We start from the raw sequence: 17,880 nt of genomic DNA, 5'->3' as shown, positions 1-17,880 counted from the left end.
GGGCAGTCTGGTCATTCTTTTGTGATGGTTAATACTCTAGTTCCTGAATCCAGGTCACAGGCTCACCCTATTCATACACAAATACGCACTTAAGACATGATTTGCAAGCAAAAAGACAATGGGAAGCATTCCCCATCTGTCTCCCTTACTGCAAAGGAATATTTGAGATCATTGGGAGAGTCAAAATGGCTTCATGATTGCTCTCCCATACTATTTCAGACACATGGTTCATATATTTAGATATGTGTGCATTTATGAATATTTATTCTATATTCGAGAGCTTGAAATTCTTATAAGACAAGGAAACCGGAGCCCTGGAACTCTCGGAGACTGGGGTGGCGAGCAACAGTGTTCATAGTAGCAAAGACCAAGGCCATGAGTTTAACAAGGGTCTCTACAAAATGGCATTGAAACTCAAAAGAAAGGTGACTGCAAAGTAAAACACCGGGGAGACGAGCCCCAATCCCTCCACGCGTGCACACACAGAGACGATACCCGCGCGAGTGCTGAACTGGCCGCAGCTACTCGCGAGGGCGATCACTGTAGCGAGCCTGTCACTAACGCCGAGCGCCACCAAATATCGCGAGGCAGGGTCGCTTCTGCCCCGCCCCGCTGCCCTCCTCTTAGCGCCGGAAGCTCCGAGCGAGAGAGGAGGAGCCAGGCGGCGGGCGCTCGCCAACCCACGGAGGCGGGGCTTCTGTGGCGTCGTCACTTCCTCTGCGGAGAAGACTCGCGAACGGACGGTTTGGCTATAGCAACCGCGGTCGGCGTCCAGCGCTCCGAGGCGGGAGGATGAGCGACAGCGGGGAGCAGAACTACGGCGAGCGGGTAATACGCAGAGCCTGCGAGCGCAGCATAAGCGGGCCCGCTTGGTGGAGAGGCGGAGCCCGGCCTTGTTTTTAGTTAATTCCTTCCCCGCCCCCCACTCCCCTTATTCTCCGGGCCGGGCGCGGAAAAAAAACCCGCCTTTGGGGTGAAGGTACACGCGGGGCGGGGGATTAGGAGGCGGGAAGCGGCTTAGCGGCACCCGCTTCTTCTTCTCTCTTCCCCACCCCCCCGCCACTTTATCGCGCTGCTTGTCGGTTTGGCGCGAGAAAATGGCCCACCGTTTCCTGCGAAGCGGTTGCGCTCTGACGTAGCGCTCCGCGGCGAGCCCCGCTCCCGGCGCCATCTTGGGGCTGGTGACCCGAATGAGCGCGCCGCCGCGGGGACAAAATGGCCGCGCAGGACTTGAGGAGCGGAGATGCGAGAAGCGCCTTCGTCGCCTCAGCTGCGGCTCCCTCTAGAGGGGGAGAGAAAATGGCCGATGCTTCAACCCAGAAGAGGCTAACGCGGGAAAGAGACGCGTGCCCGCCCCTTTCCGCAGCCTTAGTAACGTGCTTGGGACTCTGCTCCCGGGCGTGCGGAGAGGATAGCTGCTGCTGTTCCGATTGGCCTGGATGGCAAGGGGATCGTTCCCGTGACGCTTCTACGTTGAGCTTAACGGTCGCACTCAGCATTTCAGGTGGAACAATTTTCTGGCTATCGAATAGCTTCCAGTGTACATCATTTAAAATAAACAGGCCAAAACCTTAGGGTATCTTAACGAATGAAAACATTTTTTGCGGTTTGAGCTTTCATGGAGTGAAGTCCACAAAACCTTTTGCCATAATAAAGTGCAAAGAACTTTTTCTTCTTCAGCAGGCTAACTTGAATACCCTAAATGCTTAATGGAAGGTATTTTTTGAAAGGGAACTTTAGATTCAGAATAAGTAAAGCATTAGGTTTCATTGAGCTAATTGGTCAAAGTGCTGGAACCTGCATTTCAAGTTGCACTGTGCTCTTTAGGTTGTTGTAAGCAGCAGTAAAGAGCCCAGTCTTGGAATGATATTGCTGAATTTCATGCAGACACATAAAAGCTTATGTAAGAAAATAATTTGAGCGTGTGTATCAAGTGATAATGTATGATATAGTGATGTCAGTTGCTTATACAGACCAACTTTACAGGTGTGCTGTATTTCCCTGTTGCAGTTGGTGACTGAGGTGGCTTATCATCAGGTTCTCTTGGCTGTGGACAAAGGAGGCATTTTAGACCCCTGGCTTTCAGTGGTGGGAGCCACAGCTTCACCATTCAAGCAGAAAGGAGGTGGGGTTGCCTCTTTGTTGTGCCAACTTCCAGTATCACAGCAAATGGGCCTAAGTCAGGTCTGTTGCAGTCACATCATCCAGTGGATTCTGTGATGCTTGGCTCCAAAACAACCAACTTTTTTGAGGAAGGAGGAGATTGTGCTGATTACCACCTTTGGGCAGATGCAGTAGGACACCACTTGCTGTGATGTTCTCCCACAGGCAGTACTGGGTAGAGGGATACCACTGCGCCATCCACACCTCCTCTGGCTTGGTGGCTTGGATTGTTTTGTGAGTTGGCTTCTGTTGAAAGCTGCATTGTAAAAAGTCACACTTCTGTTCAGAGGGAACGAGCAAGTGATGGAGGGGGAAGGAACTGAACCCACAAAATATGAAAAAAGTAAAATGGTCAAGCATACTTCCAGTTCAAACATCTAGTCTCTTGCCATATTAATCTTGCACTAACAGCTGATAACGGTGAGGGAGTATGCAATTTAGTCGTGTTATTGGGCATTGCATGAATTGATTGAGACTTTCAGATGGGAGCTAGTCAACTGGTAAATTGCTGAAGGTAAAGTTATGATAATTTGTTAACTCTGATCATAAAGAGATTATATGTATGTCTCAAGACTGGAGTATGGGTGGAAGGCATATGAGGCTCCCACCTTGCAGGTTGGGGGTCTGGCCAGTGCCTGGATGAGTGAGTGCCTGGAAGTCACATGTATGTCAGTTTAAGTTCTAGCTGAATCACTGAGGTTTGGGTTAGGGAATTCTCAAAATGTTTATAGTGTACCCAAATTTCTGCAGATCCTTGTTATTGCCAATTTAACCCCACACAGCTTCTTTTTTTAAAAAAAAAAATCTCATTGGGATACTGAACAGAAAGGGAAATGAACCAGGAGAACTTTCTCATTTGGGCACTTTCCCTTCCTGTTGAGCTTCAGAGTATGCATGTTCACGTATGCACAAAAACAACACAGCTAGGAAGGAATGACTTAAGGAGAGGAAACCTTTCTAGTGTGCTTGGTTCCAGTTTCTGATGCACTTATGCTTGTGTGAGCTTTAAATTCCCTCTAACAAAGTGGTTACCTCCCATGCTGAGATGGAGATGGTGAGGTCAGCAAGAAAAAAAGAGTATTGCTCAAGGAGTGGTACTGTTCCCATGTTACATTTTTAGGGATACATCAACAACAAAAACTATTTGTGTGTGCATGTGGCAAACATTACAAATTACATTGATCGCTCGGCTATAGGCACAGGAGCAGGAACTGGCTGTAGCTCCTTTATTTGCAGTAGCGCACACATCTTTTTCCTGCTGATTAATTGTCCTTACAGTTCAGTTTAGATTGGATACTGAATGTAAGGTCTACCATGTTTCTCCTAAAATAAGACGGGCCTTAAAAATAAGCCATGGCAGGCTTTTCATGAGTAGAATAAATATAAGACATACCCCAAAAATAAGCCGTAGTGGGGGAGCAGGTCTGGCAAGGAAAGGAAGACATTTAAGCGCCTTCGGAAGAGCTGGCAAGAGGCAACAGCGCGCTTCCTGGCAACCTTCTTCTTTTCATGCCACTCGCAGTGGCCGTCCCCACTGCCGCTGCTGTGCTTTGGGGCTTGGCGCATGCCCACAGCCACCTCCGCAGCCCCTGGGATTACCGTCGCTGCAGCCGCGCTCCTGGGCGCTCTCGGCACTTCCCCCACGGCCGCCTCACTGTGTTTTGCGGGGGTGGGAGCCGCTTCGGGGAGCGCAGCGCGAAGAGCCTGGTGAGAGGCAGCTGCGGCTGCAGGTGAAGCCCGGGGTCTGCGTGGGCGGCGGGGCGAGCGCCCTGAGCGCTGTGGCGAAGAGGCGCCCGATCAGCTGAGAGGCGGGCTGATCGGGCGCCTCTTCGCTACCGCCACAGTGCTCAGGGCGCTTGCCCCCAGTCGCCCACGCAGACCCCGGGCTTCACCTGCAGCCGCAGCTGCCTCTTCGCAGCTGCCACCAGGCTCTTCGCGCTGCGCTGTGCTCCCTGAAGCGGCTCTTCGCAGCTGCCACCAGGCTCTTCGCGCTGTGCTCCCTGAAGCGGCTCCCGTGCAGCCGCCTCTTGCCGGTCCCTCCGCCGCCGCTTCTCTCACAGCCGCCTCTGCGGCTGCTTCCTGCTCCGCCGACGCATTTGGATCCTTGGATCACGGCGTTTCTTCTGCTCCCCAGCAGCACGCAAATGGGAGGGCCGGAACCCCGCTGAGCTTCGCAGCTCCGCAGTATTATTATTGTGCTTTGTTACAAGGGCAGCCTTGCCATTTTTATTTTCTGCTCTCAATGGATACGGCGCTCGGCGCAGCATGCTGTTGCCAGCTCCCACTCGAAAAAATAAGACATCCCCCGAAAATAAGACGTGTGTTTTTTTTGGAGGAAAAATCTATATAAGACGTGTCTTATTTTAGGAGGAACACTGTAGTTGTATCTACAGTATGTTGTTTTGGTTTTGAGAGACTTGAATGATAATGCAGGTGTTGGGTGGGACAAGGCTGTGAATTGTCACTTGGTTAATTCATTATAGCTGCCATTCAGCCCTGTAGTATGAAATATCACATGCCATGATTGTTGGTCAACTGTAAATTAGTGTGCCAGCCTTCTCTGTTTAACATTGGCACAAGTAAATATTTCAAACGTGCAAGCTTTTCTTTTAGCATGGCACTGTGCATTTGCATCAACCCTAGTTTACTGGAGCAAGCTCTGATGTAAAAAACAAAAACAAACCATAATTATAATCTTAAAGAACATTTTGCCATTCTAGGAGGGAGAAAGTAAGGTGTCCCACTTGATCAGCCTAATGTATGGTCACCAGAGCAGATGTGCAGACCATTATGTTCCTTGGTTAGACTGAATCTTTCAAATGATTGAAACATAGGGCAAAAATAAGTGCAAAAAGATTTTTGCTTTTTATTCAAAAGAAATCCAATGCTTGGGGAACTTGGAAAGTGAAGATTACATTCAGATTATTGTGGGTTTGATTACATCAGAAAGAGAATGAGCTTCGCAGAAGAGGCACATTTTAAAGAACATTTAGCTCGAAACAAGTCGAATGTTGCTGCTGAATGGTGATATTTCAATTTGGGCAACATGGTAGCAATATCATTCATTGTTAAAATGTTACTTTCCTGGAAATTTGAATGGTTCTAGATCTGAACACACTGTTTCTAAAACGGAGTCTATAGCAGAGGCAAAGAGCTTCAGATGCTGCATTTGCTAGTTAAAGGCCTAGGAACCATCATGGCCAAGACTTCACTGTGTGGCAGTTTCTACTCCTTGGAGTAGCAGAAAAGGAAGAACTGTGCTTTACCTGACTGCTGGTAATTCAATTACCATTACCTCAGGCTAGAGATTACTGTGGGAAGGGAGTGTGTAAGTGGCAGCAGGAACATGGAAAGTAAGAATGGAAGTACAGTCGTACCCTGGTTGTTGAACGGAATCTGTTCGACTTTCAGAAATGTTCAAAAACCAAGGCACAGATTCCGATTGGCTGTAGGAGCTGCCTGCACTCAATCGGAAGCTGCGTCGGATGTTTGGCTTCCAAAGAATGTTCGCAAACTGGAACCCTCGCTTCCAGGTTTGCTGTGTTCAGGAGCCAAAACGGACGAGTACCAAGGCGTTAGACCACCAAGGTACGATTGTATAGGAGTTGTTCATATGGTGAAGGTATAGTAAATGTTTCAGCCACTGGATTGGTTTTGAAGACTGGAGTAAATACACAAGATTGAATAACTTGAGATGGCGCAAAAGGAATGTTGTGCAAGAAGTTGCACATCTGCTTGAATGATTAATGCTTTGAAATGGATGCCTTGATTTGTATGAATGGGGGGGGGGTTGTGGAGGAATCATAGGTTCAGTTCACCTTTCAAGAATTACAGGAAGAAAGGTTTGGCTAAGAATTGAGTGACTGAGCCATACCTGATTAAGGGTAAGGAAAAGCTTGCAATTTAATAAGACTTGATTGCTGACCTAAGAAATATTTATGCATAAACTGAATGTCAACTGTGTGCTTTGACATGTAAGTTGATGTTTTCCAGAATATGCCTTATGTGTCATTCTGCCATAAAACTAATTCACCCTATGTTCTCCAGGCAAGAGGACTAGAAAAGAAATTGAGGGATGATTCGCCCCTGTTAACTTTCCCAATCAGAAAGGGTCGTTCTGTGGGCTCACTTAATTCATCAGAGCAATGTAGGGAATAGAGCAAGTTGGCATTCCACATCCATTCTTGCAAAATACAAATTTATACAGTGGGAAAAGAACTCCCATATAGCAGAAATGCTGCATGTATGAAACATTTTATTGCGACAGCATATCATGGCATTCCTAACCATTTTCAGTGGTGTTTGCACAGGAGAATATGTGCATAGTATTTTAAAAGGAAATTGTATTAATGATAATAGTATTGGTATAATGGGTGGCTTGTAGTATTTTATTGTTCCAACACATTCTGTTGGAAGCGTCCCAGAGTGCTGTGGCAAGTTGGCAACCCAGTCAGATAGGTGGGATACAAATAGTTCTATTTTATTTTATATGTTTTGCTTTTTTATTTAAATCATACTGTTTAGAGTTGTGGGAATCACTTAATTTAAAATTGTCTTTCCTTTTCTTTGGAGTTGTTCCCATAATAATGTCACTGGCTAGAAACTTCCAAAGGTCATAATGCTTGACTTCTAGATCTAGGGAATGTTGGTTGCTTATCAACCCATTATACTTTCTGTAGTGAACTCAGATTCTTTATTTGAGTAGCCGATTTGTAGATGAATAGGTTTCCCAGCAGTGGGAACTTTCAAATAAGAGAGAATAGATTGTTTTAATCAATATGATTTCAAATCAAGTATTCAGCTTTTATATTTTCTGAACAAGCATGTCTACTAATTAAAATTTTGAGACTGCATATTATGCATGATGGTAACAATCTCTACTCAAACAATCCAATAGCTATTGCACAGAGTGTAGATTTCCTTAGGACAGCAATGTGAAACTTGAGGATTTCTGTTTTCTTGTGTCCATATGCATTGAAGAACATTAAGCAAAATTACTTGCTTAAGTGTTCAGCCTATGTCATGAAAATATTTACCTGAGGACAAGGTTGTGGTCTGCCCATCCCAACACATTTCGTTTCAGAGGAAGTCCATAATGTGTTCTTATAGTTTACTCTATTTTAAGAATTGGTTTAGAGTTTGTTAAAATACACCATCTAATTGCATATTATGATAATGCATTGTTTTAATTTTCCTTAGACTTGCTTTGATGGTACATGTGCTACGTTGTTCATCAGTGGTTTTGTCAGTAAAATCTTACTACTATATCATCAATCAATATGTTTTAGGATTTGGGGGCCATTGTCATATGTAGAAAGAAAATAATAATATTTAAGGGGTATCCAATTAAGTCGCTCCATTAGCCCAAGGATTTCAATTTGTGCGACAGAACTTCTTTCTACTCACACCACACCAGCCTTCCCAGATCTGTTTCATATGGTGGAGGTGGGGACTCGGAACAGATCTGGAGGTAGGAAAGGAGAGGGAGGGGAAGTTTAGTTAGCAACCAGAAGTCATTCAGCTAATAGAACTATTTGATTGGATAGTATCTTTTTACGACTAAGATAGTTCATCCCTACTGTTAGCATGGAAACTCTCAGAATTCCTTAAGAAATAGAAAGAAATAGCACAGAAACATTCTAGTAAGGGCAGAGGTGTTTTCAGTTGTGCAGAGTTCAAATGTTAATAAAACATTAGCATAAACTAGAGTTGTCATTGTAACAAGATAGAATTCTCCATTTCGTCATTGTTGTAGAGGTTAGAGTGCAGTCTACTTACTATATCTTGCAAATATACCGGTAGGCTTATTAATGAACGAAGTATCTTAAATTATTTTTTGAAACCTTGAGCAGAGGTATGATAAATTGAGTTTGGGACATACTACAGTACTAATTTCTTAATGTTTATGTGAGGAATGGCACATGGAGTTCATGGAGTTTTGGTGTTGCAGTCTAAGATCTCATTTCAGTGGTTACACGTTAATTTTGAAGTAGGAATAACTAGCAAATTCATTTTTCATTGAATTGCCATCATTTAAAAAAGAAAGTGATACTAGAACTGCATATCTAGTTAAAATAGTGCAAACACATAGCATTTTTTCTAGTTTCAGTCTTGGCACTAGATATCTATCCTGGAGTTTTAAATATTCTTCATCCTGTTCTTTTTTTATTAAGGTTAATGTTGAAGAAGGAAAATGCGGAAGTCGCCATTTGACAAGTTTTATAAATGAGAATTATTTGAAGCTCAGGAATAAGTGAAGCTGAAATTTGAAAAAAAAGAAAGTGAATGCATGCTAATTATCAGACCAGAAGTCCCACTTATAGAATATTGAGCAATTTGTGTGAAGTGGGGAAGATGAAAGAAGTCAGAATTTGAAACGGAAGAATGAAGAAAAGAAATAAAAATGAAGTTAAGATAAGAAGTAATCTGGAATCTGAAAGCACTACGCTAAGTAATTACTAGTCTGTTTATGTGTCCCTGTATATTTTGCTAAACATGCATGCATTATTTGTTTAATAGAAAAAACATGCAGGTTTTAAAAAAATAAGTGCATAACAGGTGCAAAAAAACCATAAATCTAGGCAGTTCTAATGGCAACTGCCCGGACACATAATGGAGACACAGATCATTAATGTTTTTGGTACCTTTTACCAGAGCTTGTTTTTAGAATAAAGTACTGGAGAAGTAGCATTGATATTAAATTAAACTAAACTATTTTTTTTTCTACACGCAGGAGTCCCGTTCCGCTTCCAGAAGCGGAAGCGCTCACGGTTCCGGCAAGTCTCCAAGACACTCGCCTGCAAGATCTAGGTCCAAGGAAGGTTCAAGGCGATCTAGGTCAAAGTCTAGATCAAGATCTGAATCTCGGTAAGCCTGTCTGGAGGAAGAGATTGGTGTGTCTAAAAACCTTGCTGTTTTTTATGAGAAAAGTTTTGGAGATGACTGTAAGTTGATGTGGATTTTGTGTGTGGTGCAATTATAGACTAGATTATAGACTAGATTGTCTAGCCTGAAGACGCCATTGCAGCAAGGAGTTGTTGTAAAGCTTTCTATGGAAAGCAGCCTCTTTCAGCAAGTCTCAGCAAGCATATGGCTGTATTGTAGGGGCATGGCATTGGCCAAGCCTATTACCCAATGTAGTCTTAAATAGCAAGGTAAGAGAATGGCTATCTACTAAGTGTTACATTCTTATATTGAGACCTCTTCATGTGGAATCTTTCCATGGCATTAGTTGAATAACCAGTATTTCAAAAAGTATTTCTGGTTCCCAGATGAAGCGTTTTTAGAAACCTGTTTCTATTCACTTGCAAACTTTCAGTTAAGCTTTGTGTATCTATTCTAAGTTAAGCTTTGTGTATCTATTCTAATGGAATTGCTCAGATAGATATTCTTTCAGGAAATTTTGGTTTGGCTACTGTAAAACACCGAGAAAGTGTATATAATGACACTCACTGCATGACTGAAACCAAGCTACACATATGCGATATACCGTATGTCTGAAGTATAGATTCATCAAACAGAGGCTGAGGCTCAATGTGCATACCAACATTTTGATTTAAATAATCTGATAGGCATCTATAGCTGCATTTTTTACTCTAGACTTCACTTCCAACTCCTGCAGCAATAACAACAGATACGTACAAGTCTCTGTTGAAATATGAACCAGTTACATTGCTGCCTGTGCATTAAGATCTTCAGCACAGGCCCTGTTCCACACTTCACCTTCATCAGAAACTTGATGGTCACAACAAAGGACAGGGTTTGGGTTTTAGTGTTTTGATTATTAAAATCCCTTCTTACCATTGACTGTCAGATGTTTAGTGAAGGCGGTATTGATTAGTTGTACCCCAGACTGGCAGTTAATAAGACTAAAAATACAGTAGACATAGAAACTTCTGTATGCTATGCAAGTTTCATCTTTGGACACCTGTAGTTCAGCATAATCTTAGTTTTCATATTTACAGATCCAGATCAAGGAGGAGTTCTCGCAGACATTATACGAGGTCTCGTTCACGTTCTCGATCCCATAGGAGGTCAAGAAGCAGATCTTACAGCCGCGACTATCGTCGCCGTCACAGTCACAGCCATTCTCCTATGTCTACTCGTCGGCGTCATGTTGGCAACAGAGTAAGGCTGGGATGGCAGCAGTTGACCAGAGATAATTCAGCTGTGTGTGTCTTTGGAGGTTCTAAAGTTTTCAAATTACCCAGAAATCATGTAAAAGTTTTAAGTTGATTTATAATATGTCTCTAAAATGGTATTTAAAATGTTTGGTGAATTTTACTGTGGGCATAGAAAGCATTTGTACTAATATTTGTGCATGGTTAAACCTGAACTTGTATATTTAAGATTATTATTCTACTGCTTGAGAACCTTTTAAGCTAAGCTTCATTCTAAAAGGTATTTTTATGTCAGTGTGCAGAATCTGGCACTTCCCCCTATAAATGGTGTATTTTGTCCAGATTAGTTATGACATAATGGTTGGGATGGTATTTATAATTCAGTGCAGGTAAAATAATTACCATACATAATCAGTCCCATTGTGTTTTATTGCATTTTGCAATACTTTCTTTAGAGGTAGCAGAAAGTGCTTCCTTTGAGAGAGCTCTTGAAATTTACACATTAGGGTAAACTTCAGTCCCCTGACATTCTCCAGCAGCTCGTCGGGGGACACGAAAGATTGCATTGTGGAGGATGGTCTTAGAAGCCCCAGGGTGCAATTAGAAGATATTAATTGGATTCTTCTCATAGCAACTTTTACTAAATGGATTGCCTGTTCTAAAAAACCACATATTCCAGCTTTATTGTGCTTATGGTGCAAGTATTAAGGTATAGATGTGCTAAATAATGTTTAGCTAAAGAGAGATTTATATTATTTTAGGGAAATAAGATATCAACCCAGAAATGCTCCTTGACCCAGAAAGCCATGGAAGAAGATAGTACAGAGGCTAAAGGGTTGTCATACATGAGAAATCATGTATGACAGCCCGGTTTTTGTTTATGTGTTCTAAGTGAACCTGTATATAAATGAGACTTTGAGTTCATCAGCCAGATATGAAGTACAGTGGTACCTTGGTTTTTGAACATAACAGAAGCTGCATTTCCTGTTCAACTTCTGAGGCATGTTCGAAAACCGAAGCATTTAAATCCGGGTTTCTGGTGTTTGAGTTCTGAAACGTTCGACTACGGAGGCGTTCGAAAACCAAGGTACCATTGTATAAGACTGCCTGGAACTTGAAAACATTTTGATTTCCTTTTTTCTACCTTTTCTTCTCTCATGAGAAAAGCAAATGAAGGAGGATACACTGCAATCTTTACCCAGCAGGGTAGTCCTTAGGCCTGTTAGAGATTTCTGAATTTACCGGAATAACATTTTTATATTGTATCCTAAAGCATTTAAACAATTTTGGGGAACATCTTGAATTCTTATGAAAACTCCTTTTTTTAAAAAAACAGGCAAATCCTGACCCAAACTGTTGTCTTGGTGTATTTGGATTAAGCTTGTACACAACAGAAAGGGACCTGAGAGAGGTATTCTCCAAATATGGCCCAATTGCTGATGTTTCTATTGTATATGACCAGCAGTCCCGACGTTCTAGAGGATTTGCCTTTGTGTACTTTGAAAGTGTTGATGATGCTAAGGAGGTGAGTGTCTTTTCTCTAAAATATTTCGTACTTTTCTAAAGCCAATGCTAATAAAGTGTTTAATATTTCACAATGTCAGTAGGTTTTGAATCAAGAAAGTGATTTAAAGTACCTACTTTTGCAAACCATACATTTCCTGAACAAGGGTGGATCCTAATTAGTTGCTGTAACTACAGTCATACCTCTAGATACGAATGCTGCAGGTTACGTACAACACGGGTTACGTACGCGCCGAAACCGGAAGTAACAGAATGGGTTACTTCCGGGTTCAGTGATTCACGCATGTGCAGATACGCCGAATGACGGCATGCGCAGATTTGGTGCTTCAGGATAAGTACTGCTCTGGATGTGTATGGGGCTCCAGAACGGATCCTGTTCGTCTCCAGAGGTACCACTATATACAGTTTTGAGTTGATAGCTCATTTTTTTATGGTCACGCAAGCCATGTGCCTCCTTACATTATGTCTTATTTTTATGTTTATTTGCATTCTGTCCTTCCTTCTAGCAGCTTAGGGCAGCATGTGTTTTCCTTTGTATTTTATCATCGCTACAACCCTGGTTAGTGGTTTTCAACCAGTGTGCCATGGCACCCTGGGCTGCCTTGAATGATGGTCAGGTGTTTTGCGGGCAGCTCTGGCCTCTGTTCCTCTCGTGTCTCTGCTTCCCAAAGACTTGCACAGCTGTTTGTTGCAGCAGCTCTGGCCACAAGCTCCCCAGCTGAATGGTGCCTCGGGGGCTGGCCAGGGGGTGGTTCCCAGGCACCTCTCATTGGGGTGGGGGGTCAGCTCAGAGACCAAGGGTGGGAGGTGCAATTATCAAATTAATAGATTTCTGTTTGGTTTTTCATTAACATGCAAGGATCCTAAACCATATTCCTCACTTGAAAACAAGTATCACAATCCAATACAGTTAGATGTGCTGGATCTTGAAGCACCTATAATAATTACTGAATGCAAACAATGTTTTTTCAAAGATGAACGTAAAAAGAACCTTGCTGGATCAGTCCAGAGGCCCATCTAGTCCTGTACTCATTTCTCAAGGTGGTAAACCATAACTTTTCTATACTGCCCTTCACCCAAGGATCACAGGGCAGTTTATTATATAAAAACACAAAAATATATAACATAATAACAAGCAAAAACAATACACCTTCCCCAGTTTAAAATTCAGTTTGGGGTTTCTTTAAAGATTACAATACACTTCAAAAAAATTAACTAGTTGCTTTGTGGTTCCCTTCAAACTCTGGTACTACTGCTGCTATTATTTACAGGGCTGTGATAAACCCAAGTGAAATAGCACATTGCCTAGAAATGGTCACTATATATCAGGGCTTCTCTTCCTACAGGCCAGATGGAATGCAGTTCTTGGGTTGTCTTCTTAGGCGTCCTTCATTTATATAGATTTTTGTCCTTAGGATTTATGCAACACATTTCAGATGTTCAGATCTCTTCATGAACATTCATTCTTAATAGTAATCCTAAAAGCAACCCCATAAAGAAGGCCAGTACTCATTGCTTGTTTGTTGTGTGTATGTATAAGGTAAAGGGACACCTGACCGCTAGGTCCAGTCACAGACAACTGGGGTTGCGGCACTCGTCTCACTCTATAGGCCAAGGGAGCCGGCGTACAGCTTCCGGGTCATGACACAAATAAGATTTGAACAGGAGGCATTTCAGCTCACAGTCCCAGTCACTACTCTTCACCAGACCTTCCCCTGTATACACCAGAAAAAACTTAATATACTTATGAAAATAGGCTGGTTATGAAAGTAGGCTGGTTTGTGATTTGGTGGGCGTTTTCTGCATAAGTGTGCTTACTAATGCAGTGTTGGTAAGAAAAGAGTCTAGATTTCCAGATGCAGTATTCTGCATTCCACATAGTTCTGCTCCATGGGCTGCCTAGTGGAACCTCAGCTTAACCAGTTTACATTCCTTGCATAAGCAAAGGTGGAAAACCATTGTACCCAAATCATGGGCATTTCAAAAGTTCATGTAGATGGAGTCTGAGACCTGCTGTTTAGGGTGTGATTTGTCCTCTTCCAGATTACCTAAAACAGGAAACAGAAATTTCACTCATTATATTTGCATGGCATGCATGTAAGTAGGCATACTATACATGCGTAGTAACATCCTGTGCCCAGATACGAAGAATGCATATATGCCCCTTTTGCTGCTCATCTCTTTTAAAATGTATGTGAGCAATGACTAGAAAACAACAAGGTCCCTGCTTCTGTGAACAGTGCATCTATTTTATGTAACCAACTCTGGTCATAACCAAAACCGCAGTGCAGTGTGGTATGTATTTAGAATAGTTTCAAAATAGATGTGAGCATGACTAGTTTTTCCTAGTGCAATAAATAAAGAAGGGTACCTGGTAAAATACCTTTCCAGCCATGCAAGTAAGTTTGTTCCTAACTTGTTTTTGATGTGAATTAAATTGAATTCAGAACAGCTTTATTCTACAATTTTAAAAATAATTCAACTCCTATAGGCAAAAGAACGTGCTAATGGAATGGAACTTGATGGAAGAAGGATCAGAGTTGATTTCTCAATAACAAAAAGGCCTCACACACCTACTCCTGGAATTTATATGGGGAGACCTACTTAGTAAGTTGTTGTAACTATATTTAATCTAGAAATAATCAAAGTTAACTTTAATACTGAAAAACAGGATTTCAAACTAATTAGAGTATCACCTGTATTTTATTTGTGTTATGTATTAGCATGTGGGAATATAAAATCTGTGCAGTTAAAATATGAATCTGGATTTCTTCACTAAAGAACGGGATTTAGACTAGTTGTATAACTTCCAGAAATTCGGAAGGCATGTTAACTTCTTGTTGTCTCTTAACACTTGCAAGGTTCTTTACAAAAGTTTAAAAACAATAGTCCCTGCCCTGAGATTTATAATCTAAGCAGGGGTCCCCAGTCTTCTTGGGCCATTGCCGCATTTGGACTGTCATGGGCATCATAAAATACCCATTTCACAGAAGGAAAACTAGTAATGCTTAGAACCCCCCCCCAAAGCAAAACACCTACACCCCACCACAAATGCAAATAAACCACAGTTTAAAAAGCAAGATGCCCAACCAGCCAAAAAATCCCTAAAACTAAAACAAGAGGCTCTTGGTGGGCACTTGGGTGGTGTGGTGTCTAAAAGTGCTATGGTGCATAGATTCCAGCCAGCATGGATTCCTGTCAAAGCAGGGTCTCTCTTCTCCCCCCCCCCCCCCCTGGTCTCATACAGAGCATCTGGAAATAGATGGATGAAGGGGACCAGATGGCACTTGGCACACCAATGAAAAATGCTTTGCATGCATTCTCCTCTGCATTCCTCCTAGATTATGCTATTTACTTAGATGCTTCAACCCAGTATTTACTTCCTGTGTTGTATACTTATATTGTGTGTTTCCTTACAGTGGAAGTTCCCGACGGAGAGATTACTATGACAGAGGTTTTGAGAGAGGAGGCTATGATGACCGTGACTATTATAGCAGATCATACAGGTAAGTCTACTTTTTGCCAATTATTACTTAATGAGATTGCATGAATCCTTTAGAACAGGGATGGGAAAGCTGACCCCTTCCAGTGATGATGGATCCCAAGTCCTGTCAGCCCCAGCCATGGCCAAGGATGATGGGGATCAGATTCCAGCAACATCTGGAGGGTCACATGTTTCCCATCCCTGCTTTAAAGTTCAATGTTTTATTCTGATCTGTAATTGTGAGTTCCAGCAATGTCAGTCTATTTCAGTCCTTGTTGCTTTCAAAATCCTATTGGCATCCATATCCAGATATGGGCTTAAAAGCACTGGTGAATATATTGCTCCGTCATACTGGTACTCCATTACCAGGAAATAACTGACTGGAACAATTTTCAAGGATGAACATTTGCTGCAGCTGTAATATCCTAGTATTGATATGGCATTTGAGTCTTTTTGACATGTTTGCTGGTTTTAAGTATTTCATGTAAGATGTGACTTGACCAATAATCCCATATATCATTTGTGAAATTAAGTAAATAAGAGTGCAAAAAATGGTTCTGCTTTTGTTTTTGCAGAGGAGGAGGTGGTGGCGGAGGAGGTGGTGGAGGAGGAGGAGGGTGGCGAGGTGCCCAAGACCGGGATCAGATGTACAGGTATGCTACAAAAAGATTTAATGCCTTCTTATTTATTTATTTTTTAAAAAGAGGGACGCAGGTGGCACTGTGGGTTAAACCACTGAGCCGCCTAAGGCTTGCCAATCAGAAGGTCGGCGGTTCGAATCCCCACGATGGGGTGAGCTCCCGTTGCTCAGTACCAGCTCCTGCCAACCTAGCAGTTCGAAAGCACGTCAAAGTGCAAGTAGATAACTAGGTACCACTACAGTGGGAAGATAAACGGCATTTCCATGTGCTGCTCTGGTTCGCCAGAAGCGGCTTTGTCATGCTGGCCACATGACCTGAAACAAATGTATAATACAGTAAAGTCCATGATCTGGTATCTAGTTGTTATGCCTAGTGTGCATGAAATGCAAAGGGTACGGGTGACAAAACTAGACAAGTTGTGTATGAACATCTGTTGTGTAAGTAAAACTTAAACCATCATAATTGCTGTATTTTCTGCAGGCGAAGATCACCATCTCCCTATTACAGCAGGGGGGGCTACAGATCTCGCTCCCGGTCTCGATCCTATTCACCTCGTAAGTCACAAGTTAAATATATTAATATTTTGAAGTTCAGAGATTATTAACTAGCTGAAATTCAGTGTAGTTAAGTTTTTCTAAACTTAGCTAATGCATCAATTTAAAAAAAATGCAAGTTTGGATTCTTTGAGTAGTATTCTGCAAACATAGTGCTTTAGCTACATAAGGAAGGAGGCGACACTTGTCAATTCCCCCATAAGCGCCCCCCCCAAAAAAAAAACCTTCATAGCTTTATAGCTTTGGTGGATTGAACTTTCCTGAACAAAATGGGAGGTGGCATGGATGACATGTGGGAATTTGTGGAAATCACCTCGTCTCCCAATAGGAACTACCATATCAGACACCCTTCCCACTCCCTGAAGAGCAAGTTTGGATCCAAGCCATTTAATTTACATGGGGAACTTTCTCTCCCCCCCCCCCCCGCTGCCCCCAAGTGTCCAGCTTTTGCAGGGCAGTCTCAAGCAGGCCGGGCGCCCTGGCGCTGAGGGGCGGAGATCGCTCCGGTGCCCCCACCCTTGTAGGGTGTAGCATGGCTTCCGCGCGGCCCAGCACCACCAGGACTCTACCTAGAGCCGACCCTGAGCTTTTGAATTGACGGTGTATGTAGACTTAGTAAACAGAAATTGAACCCACCCAGGCTTCTAATAGAGCTTTCAATCTCTTTACTTGCAGGTCGCTATTGAAGTGTGAAACAAGAACTTTGTAGCTACAGACAGTGCATTGAGATTGCAATCTTGTGGACAATACTTTGTTACTTTTGTTCAAGTCTAATAGTGCCTAGTGAATAGGTGACTTTTACACCTTTTATGGAGACTACTTTTGGTGAAGTTTTAAAATGCTGTTTCATTCTGCATATTTGTGTAGTTTGTGCTTTGTTCAAAGTTATGTTTTGAGAACAGTATGTCTTCTGCATGTGTTTCAGTCTGAACTTTGCAGAAGGGTTTCTATTGTCCAAAGTTCTTCGTTCAGTTTTTTTTTACAGTTTCCAAGGTATTTTGAAGAACAAAACCTGTGTAATATGCTTTGAAATGGTGGCATAATAAAGTTTTTTTTTAACTTACTTTGAAGCCCTTATCTCCTACTTAGCCAAAGTTTGAGTCAGAGAAATAATTAAACCTTTACCAAATTCAGAGCCGTATCCAAAATTCTGTACCCCAAACCTTTCTCAAATACTTTCTGTAATATGAAGTATGAATAAAAACCCACATTGCTATAACTTGCTATTTCTGTAAGTAGGTTAAGCTTTTCATATTAGCAGATGTAAGTGCTGGAAACTTGTGATAAGGAACATATATTTTATGATATAAAGGTGATCTGGAAATTTGGTTGTTAAAACAGTTTTCATAACAGTCCCTAAATTGTTTGCATTCCATGTCCATTAATGTGCAATT

The 17,880-nt window shown here is 42.3% G+C and overlaps 1 protein-coding gene across 3 annotated transcripts; it reads left to right on the top strand.

Moving 5' to 3' along the window:
- Positions 1–710: 710 nt before the first annotated feature.
- On the top strand, positions 711–17,699 carry TRA2B (transformer 2 beta homolog). 3 transcript variants are annotated; one of them, XM_035133300.3, is made up of 9 exons: positions 711–828; positions 8,897–9,030; positions 10,128–10,290; positions 11,620–11,808; positions 14,299–14,414; positions 15,227–15,313; positions 15,867–15,944; positions 16,413–16,486; positions 17,162–17,699. In XM_035133300.3, the coding sequence occupies exons 1-9, from the start codon at positions 793–795 to the stop codon at positions 17,170–17,172; spliced, it is 888 nt and encodes a 295-aa protein (XP_034989191.1). In that variant the 5' UTR covers positions 711–792; the 3' UTR covers positions 17,173–17,699. The 3 variants fall into 3 exon arrangements, with proteins under 3 accessions (XP_034989191.1, XP_034989190.1, XP_034989189.1); XM_035133299.3 differs by having other exon boundaries at positions 10,128–10,332; XM_035133298.3 differs by having other exon boundaries at positions 10,128–10,380.
- Positions 17,700–17,880: the final 181 nt, after the last annotated feature.

This window comes from Zootoca vivipara, chromosome 5 (assembly GCF_965207765.1).
Source record: "Zootoca vivipara chromosome 5, rZooViv2.hap1.1, whole genome shotgun sequence".
Taxonomy (NCBI): Eukaryota; Metazoa; Chordata; class Lepidosauria; order Squamata; family Lacertidae; genus Zootoca; species Zootoca vivipara.
This window is presented reverse-complemented; position numbering and strand designations above follow the sequence as displayed.